The sequence below is a fragment of the Oncorhynchus nerka genome, linkage group LG11, assembly GCF_034236695.1.
Source record: "Oncorhynchus nerka isolate Pitt River linkage group LG11, Oner_Uvic_2.0, whole genome shotgun sequence".
In the NCBI taxonomy this organism is placed as follows: Eukaryota; Metazoa; Chordata; class Actinopteri; order Salmoniformes; family Salmonidae; genus Oncorhynchus; species Oncorhynchus nerka.
The window spans coordinates 32,126,425-32,143,880 of NC_088406.1; the positions used below are offsets into that span (position 1 = coordinate 32,126,425).

Sequence of the window (17,456 nt, forward strand, 5' to 3'; positions counted from 1 at the left end):
CTTTACGCCTAAAACAACAAATGTATATGATGAATACCAATAAAATAAAGAGCAGTATTATTCAAGACACCAAGTGGCATTTAATTCGAAATAAATATACATTTTTAGAAACATTTTTAATGGCAATATATATATATATATTTTTTAACCTTTATTTAACTAGGCAAGTCAGTTAAGAACAAATTCTTGAACGGTTCACTGGGAGCCTGTTCAGGGGCAGAATGACAGATTTGTACCTCGTCAGGTCAGGGATTCGAACTTGCAACCTTTTGGTTACTAGTCCAACGCTCTAACCACTAGGCTACCTTTCACAATTATGCCCAAAATAATCCTTGTCTAGAGGTCATATTTTACTCAGACTTTACAGTTACAATTCACATTAACCTATCAAACACTAAAGCTATAATAAAACAGGGAGACGTTATTTGAATGTAATTTTAATTTGATTTTGTCCCCTTATACTGAACAAACTTAATATCCTATATCACCACAGTGCTGATCTCAGCCTCAACCCCATGTTCAGGCTCATCCTCAGGGTGCAGTCTGCAGTATTTGTCAACCATGACATCCAGGTCATGCTTAACGTGAGAGTTTATGTGGAGCACAGCCAGACCCTTGCACCTGTGTTTGATAGGTGTGTCACTGAGATAAGTCTGCATGCGTTTCCTGGATGTCTCAGAGCTGTTGCTGTCCTCCAGCATCAGGACAGGCAAGGTGGTCAGGACCTTCAGGAAGCAGTTGACGTTGGGGAAGAACTTGACGTCCGACAGCTGAAGTGTCTCGTGGATGGTGGAGGGCAGGCGGACCTCCTTGCTCCGGTGCTTCCATTTGATCTTCCAGCAATGCAGCTCAGCGGGCAGCGTGTCTGGGTTGGGGAGGTCCTTGCAGTACACATCTGCATGGTTCTCCTCTGAGGTGTTGAACTTCATCTGGCCCATGATGGCAGGAACCAGGGACAGGCACTTGAGGGCTTTGAGGTTGCTCTGGGAGAAGATGTCGTCCACCTCATCGATGACGCCACGGATCACAGGGACTGTCACATACTCCTTGAAGTAAGTCTCTGGAGGGATCTCACCTGCGTCGGCCGAACGGTGCTTCCGGAGGAACAGACGAGGCACCTTCACTGGGATCTCCATGGTACCCGCCAGATTCACAGCTTCCTCAAACCAAAACTCATGGTAAACTTCAATGTTGTCGAAGACTTCATTCAGAGAGTGCAGGACGGCTGTTAGACTGTTGGCAGCGAAAAACACATCAAGGGCTTCCCCTTGCAGGTTTTTGCCAAAGGCTCGTGTGAAAGAAAGAGCGTTTTTCAGGATGACCAAGGTGACAATGAACTCAAAGTCAGCCAGGGTCTCTGCGATTGAGTAGGCGTCCCCAGTTATAGCATCAGGGAACTTGACATTCTCATTGTCCCGAATGCAGTCCATGCACAGCAGGAGGGACTCAAGCAGGTCCACAGTCAGTTCAAACACGTTGTGCTGCTCTGTCCAGTTAGAGCTACAGGCCTCCTTCAGCTCGGCTGCCTTCTCATCATTTTCTTGGTGGTAAACAGAGATGGCCTTCTCCAGCTCAGCCTGCAAAGAGCGAGACTGCTTAAAGAAGACATCAATCTTTCTCAGGGTTGCCATTACAACCTGCACGCTGGGGAAGGGAAGGCTGTTGGCCAGGTGGATATTCAGTGCGCAGGTGGAACAAGGCGTGTGCATTGCCATGGGGTACTTTCCCATCAGTCCGACGGCCACAGCTTTCATCTTAGTGGCGAAGGTGCCGGTGGCTACATGGGCCTGGCCGCGGCAGTCCTCCATTCTCAGCCCCCACCCGTCTGTCACCTGGGTCTCCAGCTTCTCTACCAGTGAGGCCTCGTCCCCCTCGAACGGCAGAAAGTCCAAGAACTCCTCCCTGAGAGCATTGGACTGGTCTACAAACCGCAGAAAGAGAGGCAGGTGTCTCTCCCCAGCGAACTCCACCAGGTCCCCTGTGACCAGTGAGAAGAAGCGACTCTCTCTCACCTCCATGAGGACCTCCTCTCTGACAGTGCCCTCACAGACTTCAAGGAGCTGGCTCTGCTGGGATGCGGAGAGGCACTCCACATTCACTGCTGTGGCCTCAAACCGCCTCCTCAGAGCCTCATCTCCAGCATTAATGCGGTACTCCAGTAAGGCCTGGAAATTACTGGGATCTCTCGCTACTCCTTCTGGGACATTGGTCTCCAATGGGATGTTCTGCTTTCCTAGCATGACAACGATCTCAAACAGAGACCTCAGGTAATCTCGGAAGTCCTTCTCCTCTGCGGACAGCTTGATTTCCTCCTCAGCGGCATCTTGACCCTCGGTTGCCTCAATGTCTTTCTTTGTGTGGAGCTGTTCAATGGAGGATGCCACTGCAAGGAAACAAAAAATGAAATTTGATATAAGTTAATGTTCAACGGGTGTATGGATACAACAATGCTTTTAAACAAAAACAATGCAACTTACATCTTCTCTCTTTAATTCTCCTTATGTCTTCTTCAGTCTGTTAAAACAATTATTTAAAACATAAGACAATGTTTATTATTAGACAATTTACTATTACATTGAAAACAGACCTACAGAAATGAAGCCAGCAAAATATTCCTTTTTGAAGCAACACTGGTATATAAAGTTCTTGCAAAAAAGAAAAGATATACCAATTCTTTGATCCGCTTGCGATGTCTGCTATGAGGATTTTTGAGGTGGCTTGTTAAATCAAATATGGTTGGAATAGCAGTATCCTTCAGTACTGTTCTGTAAGGGCTCTGAAAAACAATAATGAAGAAAAAACAAGTTATTCAAATACATGAATATCAAAACACAGCTCAAGACCTCTCAAATGTAAGATTATGATCATCTCCACAAAGAGAGATTGTTCAGTGAGGTAGGCATGTTTCAAACAAAGATCTTTGTGGTTTGACACGCACTTACTGTTTTACAAACCATAGCCGGGTCAAAGTGTTTGGCACACAGTCTGTAGTGTTTATTGAGTTGGTCTGATGTTTTTGCCTCCAGATCGGCCCGGCGACAGTTCTCAACCCAGAGCCTACATCTGAACAAACCATATTAGGAGGGGTTAGTTGGCTTTTTGTTGATAGGCCTAGTTACCTAATAACTATTCGTTTTAAATAATCAAGATCCAGACTGAAGACGACGATTAATTGTGTCTCCCGACCCCTCTTGTCTCAGCCTCCAGTATTTATGATGCAGTAGTTTGTGTCGGGGGGCTAGGGTCAGTCTGTTATATCTGGAGTATTTCTTGTCTTATCTGGTGTCCTGTGTGAATTTAAGTATGCTCTCTCTCTTTCTTTCTCTCGGATGACCTGAGCCCTAGGACTATGCCTCAGGACTACCTGGCCTTATGACTCCTTGCTGTCCCCAGTCCACCTGGCCGTGTCCCAGACCTGCTGTTTTCAACTCTCTAAAGACAGCAGGAGCGGTAGAGATACTCTGAATGATCCACTATGAAAAGCCAACTGACATTTACTCCTGAGGTGCTGACCTGTTGCACCCTCGACAACCACTGTGATAATTATTATTTGACCCTGCTAGTCATCTATGAACATTTGAACATCTTGGCCATGTTCTGTTATAATCTCCACCCGGCACAGCCAAAAGAGGACTGGCCACCCCTCATAGCCTGGTTCCTCTCGAAGTTTCTTCCTAGGTTCTGGCCTTTCTTGGGAGTTTTTCCTAGCCACCGTGCTTCTACACCTGCATTGAATTGATTATTTTTCTGTTTTAGTGCTGGGGTGGAACAAAAACCAGCATGCCCATTCACTCTCCAAGACCAGAGTTTGAGAACCATTAATTAAATGGTACCTGGTGTATATATTTCCCAATCGTTTCACTAGAGGTACGATGGATCAACCCCATGAATGAAATGGGGGCTAACTTATCTTTACAGCTCCACACACACACCACCTACCCCGCTGCAAGTGTGTGCAGGCTAACAAGCAGGCTAGCTAGCCATTTTCCATATACTAAAGTTAGCTTTGATGACTAGCGTGCTACTGAACACAACATAGCTATATTTAGCCAGCTATATAATAATTAATTACTCCCCGAGAAAAGTAGGGTTCATATTGTGATGATCAAACTTTGTAATACCTTTCTGGATCTCTTGGAAACCTGAAAAAAGCCAAATCGGATTGAGTGCTCTTTCTGGTGCAATTTGGAGCCGCGCAAAAATTGGGCATTGTGCATAAACGTGTACTCAATTTCAAATCAATTTAGTATTTATAAATATGTTTTAGGTTTAAAAAATGTCAATTACACAAGCTAGCTACCTGTTACTTTTAAATTAACCTAAGAAAACGCGCAACAGTGCTAAGCGTGGCCTGGAGGATTCATCAGAGGAGAAAAAGGAAACCGAACTGCTTCCATTCCATCCCCAAAAATTATGTCACGTCACGTGCTCATTGGCGTTCTCTCTAAGCACAGATCCAAAATCAGTTCTAACGGACAACAATTCTACATTTACATTGTAAGGGTTAAAAGCAAAACTTACCTAGGATCAGCCTAAAACCCGTGAACAGAGGCTTGCAGATGGCCGCTCTGTCTTCAACGTTACACTAACGATTTGGTTACACTCGAATCAAAGGTGCCCCAAATTGCAAAAATATACATGGTTTGTCATGGCAATTGGACATACAATGCGAAATATAGTACATTTTAAACTGCTACAGGTCAGGCTCATAAAAAAGACAATACAGACGTGCTTCGATAAAAACGTGAATAAATTAAAAACATGTGCCAATATTGTTCTATCTGGCTCGTTGGTCTAGGGGTATGATTCTCGCTTAGGGTGCGAGAGGTCCCGGGTTCAAATCCCGGACGAGCCCTCTTTTTAATGTCTGAAATTAAATAAGGGTCAATGTTGTGGATGGAATCAGGGCGACTTCTCTATACATTTGCACGAGTTAAAACGATGGAAAATTATACTCGCGGAGTGAAAAGGCTATTGCTAAATCTCTATGTAAATTCACCAAATGAACTATTTTTACGACGTTGTTGCTATGGTACAACATTCCATCTACCGTTGCTCTCCAAATTTAAAAAGATGGGCTCGTCCGGGATTTGAACCCGGGACCTCTCGCACCCGAAGCGAGAATCATACCCCTAGACCAACGAGCCACGTCATAGAAAAAGCTGATCAACATTCATATCAAGGTAAATTCCAGTTGATTTATCTCATCTTCATTTGGCTAAATTAACGACAAATCACGTTCATAAAGGTAATTTCAACCAAAATACTCTATAATACTACTCATCTAAAGCTCATCTACACCCACTAAATGTAGCTTGCTGTTGTGTATTATTCAAGGATCATTCAGGCTTTTTTTCCCAACACTAGTACTATACAGTCTTGATTTGTGCTAAACCGAGTTCATCAATGAGTTTGAATTATAATAATAGTCTACACAAAGGAGTTATGAGGTTAAACAGTTATTGAGCACAAATTGGCCACCCTCGCGGTCATTTATTTGGTATTTGTGGTGGTAATAGCATTGGTACAAGACAGTGTATTCCTGGTAGAAATACACACTGGTGTGTGTAAATAAGTGTAGAGGAACAGAGGCTCACAACAGTTCAATTAACTTCTTTTTATATATCATACATAAGAGGGTCTTAATATAATACAATGGGCATTGTCATATACACAGCAAAGTCTTGACTAGATCTTACAATCTGTGGATACATGGACTTATCCTTTTCTCCATGCTGTTCAGTTTTTAGTGCATGTACACAAAATGTTATAAAATGTGAAATCAAAAATTGAAGGAAAATATATTCAAATTAAAATCAGAGGACTTGGGCTTCTGTAGGGTGAGGATATGTCAACAAGTACTCAAACATGTGTGAAAACCACAAACATAACAGCCTTATTGAAAATGGAATCACTCCCCCCATGTGCTTTTCATACAACCAAAAAGTAAAGTTTGTGGATGTACATGCACTTACAATATACCCTGTGAAAATTAAGGTTTGAAGATCTAGCTTTCCCTGTTTGATTCAAACCCTACCTCATAGTGTTGTCCTGATGTAGTCAAGTACCTCTGCCCAGAGGCCACGTTACACCACTGACTAAGAAAACTGAGATCTTGCCCACTGAACGGTCACCAAATTGACAAACATAATCAACATACCAGCAGGAGCAAGGTAGTGAGTTCTATACTTCCTTTATTAAAAAAATATAAATATATACATAAATTCTATTTCCACTATTAAAAAGGGGCTGCATTTCATGACAACTGTTCTAGATCAGAGGTCAATCAGCATGATCTGAAACAGGCTCACACTTAAGAGGTTTTTAAAATCTTTATTTTGGAATGTTTAGTACCAGTATGAGTGTCAGCAAAACCACTGGCAGTTTCGGAGTCTCAAAAATCATGGAGGGGTATGAAAAATGATTGTGATTATAACCTAAAACATTCAGATAAAATTTAAATATCATTACAGGTAGCTTTACATTTGAGATTGTGGTTATACAAAACATGATTTTTCCTTGTGATGGTCTCTCCACTGAACTATGATGACAATAGAAGTGTCCTGCGGTCTGCGTGTAACTAAGAAGGCTATTATGAGCAGGACTTTGGTCTAGTTACTTTCCAGAAAAAGCATAAAAAAGCACTTCAAAATCCCTGATATAAAATAAAATGAACGAAAAATGCCTTTACTAAACGGTAGAGTTTTAGGGACATGCATGTCTGCCAAAGTTGAGCACACATGCTCAGGACATTAGCAAGGGCTGACTGGTACCCTTCCAATTTGAATTGGACCAAGCTCACAAGGAGGCGTACTTCCAAATCACTTAGAAAATCAGATTTACTGCAATTGTCTGTACACTGCCAGGGTAATGAGACTACAATAGTCTTGAATGTTATGGCAGTAGCTAGCATGTTGCCAAATTATGTATGAAAGGCAGCAAAACCCTTTAAAATAGTATAAGTGGGAGAAATGCAGAAACAGAATGCAGTGGTCTACATTGAACCATCAGCTTTTAATTCTGCTACTCTGGAGCCTGCAGAGTAACTACCAATGTCTCAAAACATACCAAGGTTAAAAGAGACTCCCAAAAATAATCTACCAATTAATATGGAAACAGGTTTGGAAAAACATTGCAACCAAATCTGCTTAGAATATACGGTAGTTAACAGTTGTTGAATTTAACGGTTTCCAGTTTTGCTAAAGCAATATATTGCAGCAGTTTTGTACTGACGTTAAAATAAGATCTTGATAAACTAGTCAAAATTGGTGAACTGCTACATTATTGGTTACAGACACCTAATATGCTATAAAACTGCTTTGGTATAAAAAAAAATTATCCAAAGTGAAAATAAATTCTTGTAAAATTCACAGCATAATTTGAGGAGAAAGAAAGGCAGTCACTTAACTAATTTCTCTCTTCAGTTTCCGTGTTTAAGATGGAGACATTTGTGCAGGTATTCAGATGAGGAACTACATGCAAACAGGGGAAAAAAGGGAGAAAAAAAAACAGACTCTGGATGTTTAATTTTTTTTTTTAACCACAAAATCCCTAATCTGTGAACAAGATTTGAAGGAAGTAATGTTTAGGAGATTGGTGTGTACAAGAAGACCCTGTAATGTGGGGCCCCATAGATGAGAAATCTTTGTAGAGAAAGGCCTCAAATCTTCATTCTTAAATGACCCTTTTCTATCATTTTTATTCTCCTTAAACAATTAAGGGCTGTCTACAGAAAAATAGAGGAAAGCCATCTTAATTCAAATGATATCCAGCTCCGACCCATTCCAAGTCCATGAGTCGTAAGGCCAAAAGGTTATCTGAGAACCAGCCACTGACTGAACCAGTCTTCCTCACGCTGGGCCGGACCCTTTTCTTCTCCAGAGCCCATCTGCTCTCTCGTCTGTGCCAGGCCAGGGCCAGCTCATCAGGCCCCCAGGTGGGCAGCACTCCCCCCTGACATCTTTCACCTGCAGGGTATCCCCTCCACTGTCTGGGCCAGCGCACACTATAGGAACTCCACTGCTATGTGCTCCCCTCTCACAGAGTTACACAATACCGACAGACAACACGAAATATCACCGCAAACACCTTCCTCCTGGTCAAGCTAAAGGTTTTAAAAGCAGCTCTTCTGTGAAAATTCACTTTAAAAAAAGGGTAAAACAATCAACAACCTGTGGAAGAAAAATGCCAGAAATTCCAGTTTGAAATAAGAGGATGTGTTAGCATTTCATTAGACAGCTACCTGTAAAACTGCTTATAACTTTATCCCCAAATGCTCACCAGAAGATTTTGCCACGTAATACCAGATGGTGGTTATTTGTTACATGAATTTTGTGAAATGGCAGATGAATGTCTCAATTTTACTATGCTTATTCTGCAACATTATCATGTGCCTAATGATTGCAAAAAGAAAAATGACAGATATCACATTCTTTTAACAAAGGTTCTTCTCTGTAGTAGCGGTTCAGCGATATCTCCCTTCTGACGTGAGCAGCTTTTGATCGACACACCTGTTGTAAAAAACACCACCTTAAAAATGACGCACAGGGGGAACACACAGCCAAATGTCAGTGCAGTCACGAGCTGGCCATGGAACTCTGCTGCACACACACTCCAGTCATGGGAGACTCCTCCCGGTCCATGCCCTGCCTCATGCCCAGGTGGCCCTCTGGTAGGTAGTGAGACGGCCCCGTGTTTGTGCCCATGGGGTAAGCTGGGTGGGCAGCCATGCCTGTCTCCTGCCTGGGGTTCGAGAAGGCACCCATCCCCATGCTCAGCCCGCCATGATGCCCAAAAGGCAGGTGGCGGAGCTGGTAGGCCTGGTTACCGTGATTCCCAGTGGAAGAGGAAGATGTGGAGGAAGAGGAGGCAGAGGAAGACAGGGAGGTCATGGACAGATGGCCATGCACCACCTCCATGGAGTCCTGTGTGGAGGAGCTGTGTGTGGGGGAGGTGTAGTGCCGCGGGCGGGGCCGTGTGGCCATCACCTGCCCGTGGTGATGATGGGGGTGCAGGGCCTTGGGGTGCTGAGGGGGGACGTGGAAGGTGGTCTCCTGGACTGGGTGGGTCTCTCCGGCCACTGGCTCTGGTCCGACACCACCTCCCCACACCAATGGGGGAGGGTAAGGCTTTCTTGCCTGTCAGTGGACCACAGAGAAATCAATTAATGTCTCTCGTACAAGCTCCGACTTTGCTGATCGCTACTTTGAGGAAAAATGTACTTACTATGACTGATGTGGTTGTCCCACCTAGCTATCTCAAGATGAATGCATGAACTAAGTTGCACTAGTTAAGAGCATCTGCTAAAATATGAAATGCTCCTTGGGAAAAAATACAATTAAATTCCCAGTGCATTTAATTACACGTAAATAATATTGACTACATTAGGACTTACAACAGGTTGTCTATTGATTAATTAGCTTATTCAAATGAATGACAAAGACATGTCACCTGTGGACAGAGGGTGTCACCGTCGATGGCTGGCATCACTGCCCCAAAGTGCCCTCCACTGTGTAGGTGGTGATGGGTGGGGTCTGACCTCGCCCTACCACTGGTACTTGTCCCAGACGACCCTCCTGCAAGAGAAGAGGGCACAACCCCAGCCCATCACACTCAAAGACAATGCAAAAATGACTGAACATAGAAAAGATTGAAAATACTTCAAGCACCACCATCGGTTTGTTTCCCACCAGTGCACTGAAAAACTGAGACATGAGTCCACAACCGCAATATTCAGAGGAGAGAAAGAGGGTCGAGTGAGCCAGGGGGTGTTACCTGAGCTGGAAGAGGTGCTGGAGGTGGTTCCAGAGGACTGGGACTGCTCCAGCGCTGGGCTGGTAGACACGCTGCTACTCGTGTTGGTCCCCTCGTCTGCAGTCTTCTTGAAGAAGCTGTGCTGCAGGGCGTAGTAGGGCTGGATGCGGCTCTTCGGGTCATAGTCCAACATCCGAAGGATCAGGTCCTTGAACTTCAAATAGTCAGCAACAGCATGGCCAGACTCCCCCGCCCGCCGGCCACCTGGACCACCGGCCTCTACACCCAGGATGGAGTGGAGCTTCCGAGAGGCTGGAGGCTTATACTGCTCAGAGGAGAGACGAGGGGGAGAGACAGGGAGGGGTTGTCAGGTACTTGAACCTGAATACACAACACTACCAAAAGCCAATGTTAGGACATCAGATTGAGAAGGGAACTACAGCACTCACCCTTTTGCCATCTTTGGTCTTCTTAACGCTCCATGTGCCATCCGATAGCTTCTCAAAGAACTTCCTGGCTTTTGGGGCTAGGTCCATAATGTGATTGGGGGGGATACCAAGAACTTCAACTATCTTATTCATCTGGTCCACCTGAGAATTATAGAACAGAACAAAATATTGCCATGGATTAAATGTTAATTGCCGGTATCAAATTTATTCACTCAAAGTTGGCTATATTTAAAACAACCTCCAGCTAGTCAGTCAAGCACACTGTACCTCGTTGGCTCCACTGAAGAGGGGCTCTCCAGTGTGCATCTCCACCAGGATGCAGCCAAGGGACCACATGTCGATGGCCAGGTCATAGGGCATGCCCAGCAGCACCTCTGGGGAGCGGTAAAAACGACTCTGAATGTACTGGTATATCTGAGGAAGGAGAAAGAGTAAATCACAACCCATTCTTATCGATATCGTTACAGATATCAGCATTACAACAATCTTGAAAACAGAACATATGGCAGAGGTATACAGAACATACGCAAAAAATGAGACTTGTGCAAGATGCAAGGTTAAACTCTTTTGGACCAAGACAATAAGTAATAGATTAGCATACCCTCTGTCCCAGTTGGCAGGAGCTGCCAAAGTCCACTATCTTGATGGCACTCCTCTTGGGGTTGCACAGCAGGATGTTCTCTGGCTTCAGGTCACAGTGGATGATGCTGAGCTCGGGCGTGGCCAGGAACAACAGCGCAGTGCAAAGCTGCTGAGCAAACTTCCTGGTCAGGTTGAGAGAGACACCGCGGAAGTTGGTGTTTCGCAGCAGGTCGTACAGGTTGTATGAGAGCATCTCAAACACCAGGCAGAGGTGGTTCCGGAACATGAAGTGACGTTTCAGGTGAACTACATGACAGGAGAAATAGTGTCAGTCAGGTGTGGCTGATACACATACAAGAGAGATTAGTGTAAAACATGATAGTGCGCCATAATGGCTTGGACAACAGACAAGCGCTAGAGTGCATTACCTATGTAGTATTTCATCTCGGTGTCATGTTTGTTCATGAGCTCTAGGAGGCGCACTTCAATCTGGGCTTGATTGAGAAAAGCTTTCTTGTTCTTGATGATCTTGATTGCAACCCACTCCTGCTCTACACGGTCATAAGCTTTAACAACCTACAGCAATCCAAAAGAGAAAAAACACCAACATTTTCTTATGTTTTAATCACACGAGCTGCCCAAGTGCTCAAAATGAGAGCAATATCCAAAGTTGATCATGGGAATAATGTTGATAATCATTTATAAAAAAGTATACCTGTCCAAATGACCCTTTGCCTATCAAGGAATCAATCTCATAGCGGTCCATCCACTTCTCCCCATTCTTGACAATGTAATCGTAGTTGTCATCGTCGTAGCCATCATTGAAGACCTTCCTCTCTTTCTTGTGACTGGAGTCTTCACCCTGACCCGTTTGGTGCCGCCGCTTCTTTTTTGCATAATACACCTAAAGTCCAGGAAATAACCCAAATACAGACATGAGCATATGTACTTCTTGATCTAACTGAGAATATTAAAAATATTATTAACTTGCATTGTTTGTTACTATATCTGCAATTCAAACACTCAAATATGAAATGTTGTGACAATTGCAGTATATTGAACAGCAGAAACCAGTCTCACCTCATTGATCTGTTTATAGGTTTTGATAAGGTCTATAGAGAGCTTCCGCAGGGGAGCCAAAGTAGGGTCACGAAAGCACTGGGGCATGTGCCTCTGTAACAACAAATCACAAAAGAAATCATGATCAACACAAAAAATAATTCTTACATTTTGCAATCGAAATGAAAGACTAGTTAAAGTTCTGATTTCTATTGGGCACGTGTGTGCATTAAAAAGTGTACGATTCTGTACATTTTTGAACACTTGTATCTGTAACAAATTGAAAGGTTTCTGTGTTGCTTGTATACCGGGTTGGCAGTGAGCTGTTGCGTTTGGTCGCTGTACGGTAGGACCGCAGCAGTTTGGTCAGTGCTCGGCTGGTGGCGGTCACTGTACTGCTGGTGCGTATGGGGCATTGGAGCAGCCATCTGAAGACCAGCAGCGTGGAAAGAAAAAGAGGGCGCCAGCCGGACGGACGAAGGTTTGCATGCTGAAGTCTCTCCTCCTGAAAGAAATAAACATTGACATGAATTAACACTGAAATTGTAAATAAAAAAAGATATACATTATACAAACTTCCCCTGAAATAGTGACAACTCAATAAAAAAATTCAGACTGATCTGTCAATGGAAGGTTTCCTGCCTTGACAAACTGATCTAAAATAGCACTTCAAGAGGCCTAGAAGTGGAAGACACTTCAGCACACTGACCTTTAACCCTTACAATGCTGTATGAATCTCAATGATTATCTAAAATTCTGAAATGGGATGTTGATAAATTCAAACTATTATTTAACTAGGCATGGGTGATCAATTCTAACTAACATGTTACGGTCAGTGTAATTTACCTCATACATTGACATGAGTAGGAAGACATATAGTGCCATGTATTACTGTTAAATAGTCCTATTATTCAAATTATATATATATGGTATGTTTGTTGTATTAGCATCCATGAGGGGCCCTTTGTATCAAATGGAAGTTCTTGGCTTACACTAGTAATAATACAAAATATCTGTGTACTTGTACATTGTGTAAAGGCTTAAAAAACACACGCGCGCACACACACACACACACACACATAAAAAACATGTTCATATGGTAAAGAAAATAGGCATTTATCTTTTTATTAGCCTTGGGGGGGTGCTGTAGAATATGTAATTTTAAATCAGGAATAAAAATGAAATACCAATACACCCTGGGAAGTAAATCATCCTTCTCTTTATGTGAAAAGGAATCAGAAAATTATTACGTTGCTTGTTCATCTATCAGCATCTCTCACCAGACAACACAATTCACCAGCGCTACACAGTAACCACTATTCAGAATCCCAGCAACAGCACCTAATTAGCATAGCCTATCACCACAGAGATACAGCATGATTTGGCAAGCCCATCAACGCACAGGCCAATCACAACGCAGTATGCAAATAACCTACTTTTGTTGCCAGGGCAGAGCAGCTCCCATTTTCCAATGAGAAACCAAGAAATAAACAAGAAATAAAATTGAACTTTGGCACACTTAGAGGCCGCTTTCAGCACACTAGAGCCTGGCAGCAAAATAGCAGCACAGCCCAAAACCTGCACTCCATCTGAGAGCACTAGAGACAGCGCTGACCCAGCTGTGGAGGAACAAATATATCCAGACAGATAGATATTATTAGGAAAACCTTTGAAATAAAAATGTACAGTAGCTAGTGCAGGAGAATCCAGTTTAGAATTACCCAATTGTAATATGCAATTTCTGACATGTCATACTTACAATAATAAAACATGTATTAGGTATCACTGATTGTGAGAATCTGACAAAAAATATGGTAGCCTATTCAAACCCTACTACTTAATCACGATAAGTAGTACAGTACCATACTTTATAAATTGTGACATATGTATAATATTGTACATTTAATATTATATATGCCTTCATATAATTATATCTGGGGCTGGTCAGTTCACACTTGTCCTTTGTGTAACTGTTCAACAATGCTTGCCAGTTGTTCAAGCACGCTTCCAAGCTCACTAAATGCAAAATACTAGTCTAAGGATGACTGGCATTTCGTTCTTTCTTCTCCACTTTCTTGGCTGACATCTTGAGGTGCACCATGGTTCTATTTTAAACTTCACTCCATTTCATGTAATCCCAATTCCAAATTGTAAACTTAATAATGCAACCAAAATTCCAGGGAGAATGCACTGTAATGGTCGAGAGGAACACGACAAGGCAGTGGTAATGAAGAATTGAAAGAGTCTGAATTTGAACATGTGGAAAGTCTAATAAATAATATAAATCTACTGTGACTGACATAATTTATGGTGGAAATGTCTTCATCATGTGCAATTTGCTTTGCACCGACAGACAACTGAAAGTTGTTTTGATGTAAGCAGGTGAATTATTTAATAATTTAAGTTTCATGTATATTTCTGATCGACAAGATATGGTTAGGCTGTGGGGGGAAAATTCAGAAGAGTGCCTCCTCCCCACGAAAGAGAAAATATGTCAGTTATTGCAGCTAACCTGGATGCATCGTCTCCTGTAAAATTTCATATCATCCTGGAAGGAGAGTCCAGCAGCAAACCACAACCCACTATAAAGAACAAAAAGGAGATAAGTATCATTCATTGACTGTGCATTTTAGGTGGGATGTACTTTCCAAAAGCACAAAAACTTGACAGAAAAAAAGAGGGAGCAAAAATACCAAAACACTGCAATGGCAAGAGCAAAAAAATAAAACTACTGGATAGTAAAATGCACATATTTTGAAAACTATAATCACTCCAACAATCACCATTTCCCAGTCAGTCTGGTTAATCTCAGTGAACCATGTGATTCTCAACATGCCTAACACAATTAACCTTATAAAGCCTTATAAAGCTATGATGTATGAGGCTGCAAGAACAGTTCAGAAACATGGTTTCACACCAAAAAACAGGTGCAATCCAAACAAGCAGGTCAACTCAGCTTCACCATTGTTGTGACCTGGTAACATTAGAGATCTCCTCTCAGAATGTCTTTAGTCACTTGCAAAGTTCTGGAGTTTCATTTAACTTTATATACAAATGTCATGAAGATGACCCAAATGACTCAACAGCAACTAGCTAATAAAATATGACATTTATAGACATTGAGCTTAAGTAGTTTTAGTGTGGGAATGCTTTCTAAATATGATATGCAGTACAAGCCCACATTGCAACGCAAGTGTTTTGAACACAAACTGTAGACCATTTCAATTATTCAGAACGGTGCATATAAAGTAAAGATAATGCTTCCAACTGTACCACTAAAGATAACCAAGGTAATTGCTTGTGAACCATAAACGATCGAAACATTCCGTTTTCAGGACGTCTTCTGAACAGTTCCTTTCCTGACTATTGAGTTTAAGCATGAACACAGGCCTATCTACATGGATATAGTTTTAATTCGAATTTTAAGTGTTGTATGTAACTTTATATCTAACTGACTACCCTATAACATGTGTTATTTATTACAACGATTCAGTTTTGCTACATACTTGCAATCAAAACGGCTTGTCATCAATTCAAAATAAGGAATTGTTAACTGTTAGCTAGCTACTCACAGATGATGGAGTATATCTCGCCATGGTTGGAATTTCGAAAGGAAATCATCAGTTTAGTTAAGCCTTCTCAATAGCAGTTATGTCAGTGGCGGTCTGGCTTCGTCTACAATGACAAATACTACATAGCTAGCTTACTCACTAGCTAACGTTACCCTTCTAGCTTTGGTACGTTAAGGCAAGCAATCCGTTTCCTCTCGCCAGTGATTGCAGTGACGACGTCTTCTGCGAGCGAGCTGTATGGGCCTAACGTTAGCTTACTAGCCAGCTTCGTTAGATGACCAGTTAGCCAGTAAGTTAACTAGCAAGCCAATAACGCTGGTTATGGGCCCCAATTGTTAACTTGCTACCGATCGTATACTCGAACGTTCGCTACCACGTAATCTTGCCCCCAACTTTCTAACAGGGTAACGTAAGCTAGCTACGGTAGTTAACGCGTCAGCTTTGCTTGCCCATAAATACTTAACGTTAGCTACTGTTAGCTAGCTATTAATTTTAACACCTTGACGTAACGTTAACCGATAGATAATATTAGCTAACGTTAGTTACAACTAAAGGGAAATGCTGTTAGATTTTTAAAAATCTAACTAGGTTAAAAAAAATGTTAGGTGTAGCTAGATCCAGAGCGCTAACGTTAGCGAATCTGTACTTGCTAATGTTAGCAACATTCTTACGACATCCGGCCAATGCAATGGTTGCTGCTGATCGTTAGCTAGATGACCGTAAGTTACATTAGCTAATTACCACCCCATGTAACGTTATATACCTTTTTTTTACACAACACACAGTCAGCTTCATACACGGGCTCACCTCTGATGGCACGATCTTCATTTAAAGTCAATTAACCTGTATGATAGGGCAACTTATCCAGCTTGAGCTTCTCCGCCCCCACTGTCGTCGGCTAAGTTAAGTCAGTCAGTCAGTCAACCTAATTCACGAAACGCGAAGGTGAAAAGTCTTCTCCACTGGCAAACCAAGTTAAAAAAAATGGCCATCCAAGTAAAACTTATTGACGATCAAATGCGTCCCCAACCAACACAATTAGTTATCCACCCAACTTCGACTAATACCAGCTGACGACTAGCGCCAGCTAGCTATCTAGTTGACTAAACGAACGTGGCTACTATTAACTAGCGAAGGTTAGCTAACAATATTCTGTAGCTAGGAATTCAACTGCAAAATAAAAGGTAGCTACATTCAAATTGTTCCGTTTTCTTTGAAGCTCACAACCGGAAACATGGACGTAGGAAACCATAACGAAAAATAATGAAGACCCAAAAATATGAAACCAATATCATGCCCTAAGATACATGCTTATTTCTGGACAAAATGTTTTATGTCAATTTTCACAAAATGGCGCGCGTCCCAAACCTGCGCAGTGAACCGGCCCGGTAGACCAGAGACGCTGACAACTATAAGTGCGGCTCCCACTAGATATATTTAAACTATGCTAAATCATTTGCCTTTTACTTGTCCTAATCCGATCCATTCGACGCATCGTTTTCAACACAAATGTCAATAGTATATCCAGTGATTGCATTATTCCGGCGGGAAGGGACAACATTTGAAAAGACCTTCTGACAAAATGGCGATTGCCTGAGTTGTTACTATGACAACTGTCAATCAATCTATCAAATCCCCGGATGAACCAATGACGAGGATAATTCAACCATAGATTCAAAAATTGTATGCTGTCATAATTTGTCAATCAATCAGTAATTCTAATGAATAAATTGTCTCAATTGAAATATAACATTCTAAAGTAGAATAAAATAATCTAAATAGGATTTCTAAATTCGAAAAAAAAATGCATGAATAGTTAGTTGTGTTGCAGGAATTTGCCAAACTTTATTGCATCCATGTTTGAGGCAGTAATAAAACTGTATGACTGCAATAACACATTTTCAGAAAATGAAATGCAAGACATACAGACCTAGTCTTTTTTACAGTCAGATTGACATCATGATTCCTGAATATAAACAAGCTGTGTGATATTGTTGCATAGAAGAACCCATCTGTAAAGTACATTCCTGATCAGGAGAGC

At 42.1% G+C, this 17,456-nt stretch overlaps 2 protein-coding genes and 2 non-coding genes across 7 annotated transcripts; 1 reads left to right on the plus strand and 3 right to left on the minus strand.

The window, feature by feature from the left end:
* Positions 1-55: 55 nt before the first annotated feature.
* LOC115137599 (52 kDa repressor of the inhibitor of the protein kinase-like) lies at positions 56-4,400 on the minus strand. The gene is made up of 5 exons (XM_029673917.2): positions 4,122-4,400; positions 2,943-3,063; positions 2,669-2,776; positions 2,478-2,514; positions 56-2,383 (listed from the first exon to the last, which is right to left on the minus strand). Exons 1-5 carry the CDS (start codon positions 4,208-4,210, stop codon positions 480-482), a joined length of 2,259 nt encoding a protein of 752 aa, XP_029529777.1. The 5' UTR covers positions 4,211-4,400; the 3' UTR covers positions 56-479.
* Positions 4,401-4,783: 383 nt separating this feature from the next.
* trnap-agg (transfer RNA proline (anticodon AGG)) lies at positions 4,784-4,855 on the plus strand. Its single transcript has one exon. It is a non-coding gene; the product is annotated as a tRNA-Pro (tRNA).
* Positions 4,856-5,075: 220 nt separating this feature from the next.
* trnap-cgg (transfer RNA proline (anticodon CGG)) lies at positions 5,076-5,147 on the minus strand. Its single transcript has one exon. It is a non-coding gene; the product is annotated as a tRNA-Pro (tRNA).
* Positions 5,148-5,602: 455 nt separating this feature from the next.
* LOC115136703 (dual specificity tyrosine-phosphorylation-regulated kinase 1A-like) lies at positions 5,603-17,013 on the minus strand. Of its 4 annotated transcripts, none has more exons than XM_029672377.2 (12): positions 16,223-17,013; positions 14,356-14,425; positions 12,152-12,348; positions 11,865-11,957; positions 11,500-11,688; positions 11,213-11,360; positions 10,804-11,090; positions 10,470-10,616; positions 10,203-10,343; positions 9,775-10,078; positions 9,451-9,575; positions 5,603-9,137 (listed from the first exon to the last, which is right to left on the minus strand). In XM_029672377.2, exons 2-12 carry the CDS (start codon positions 14,363-14,365, stop codon positions 8,577-8,579), a joined length of 2,202 nt encoding a protein of 733 aa, XP_029528237.1. In that variant the 5' UTR covers positions 14,366-14,425; positions 16,223-17,013; the 3' UTR covers positions 5,603-8,576. The 4 variants fall into 4 exon arrangements, with proteins under 4 accessions (XP_029528237.1, XP_029528238.1, XP_029528239.1 ...); XM_029672378.2 differs by lacking the exon at positions 16,223-17,013 and adding an exon at positions 15,416-16,204; XM_029672379.2 differs by lacking the exon at positions 14,356-14,425.
* Positions 17,014-17,456: the final 443 nt, after the last annotated feature.

Bases quoted from the DNA above. Each gene is read 5' to 3' on its own strand.
- LOC115137599 (XM_029673917.2), bottom strand. From the start codon at position 4,210: ATGCCCAATTTTTGCGCGGCTCCAAATTGCACCAGAAAGAGCACTCAA. The intron at 2,777-2,942 runs GTAAGTGCGTGT...ATTGTTTTTCAG, and splicing joins CGGCTATGGTTTGTAAAACA to AGCCCTTACAGAACAGTACT. The intron at 2,384-2,477 runs GTAAGTTGCATT...GTTTCCTTGCAG, and splicing joins GAGAATTAAAGAGAGAAGAT to TGGCATCCTCCATTGAACAG.
- LOC115136703 (XM_029672377.2), bottom strand. The intron at 11,689-11,864 runs GTGAGACTGGTT...CCTGGACTTTAG, and splicing joins CCTATAAACAGATCAATGAG to GTGTATTATGCAAAAAAGAA. The intron at 9,576-9,774 runs GTAACACCCCCT...CTTCTCTTGCAG, and splicing joins CAGCACCTCTTCCAGCTCAG to GAGGGTCGTCTGGGACAAGT.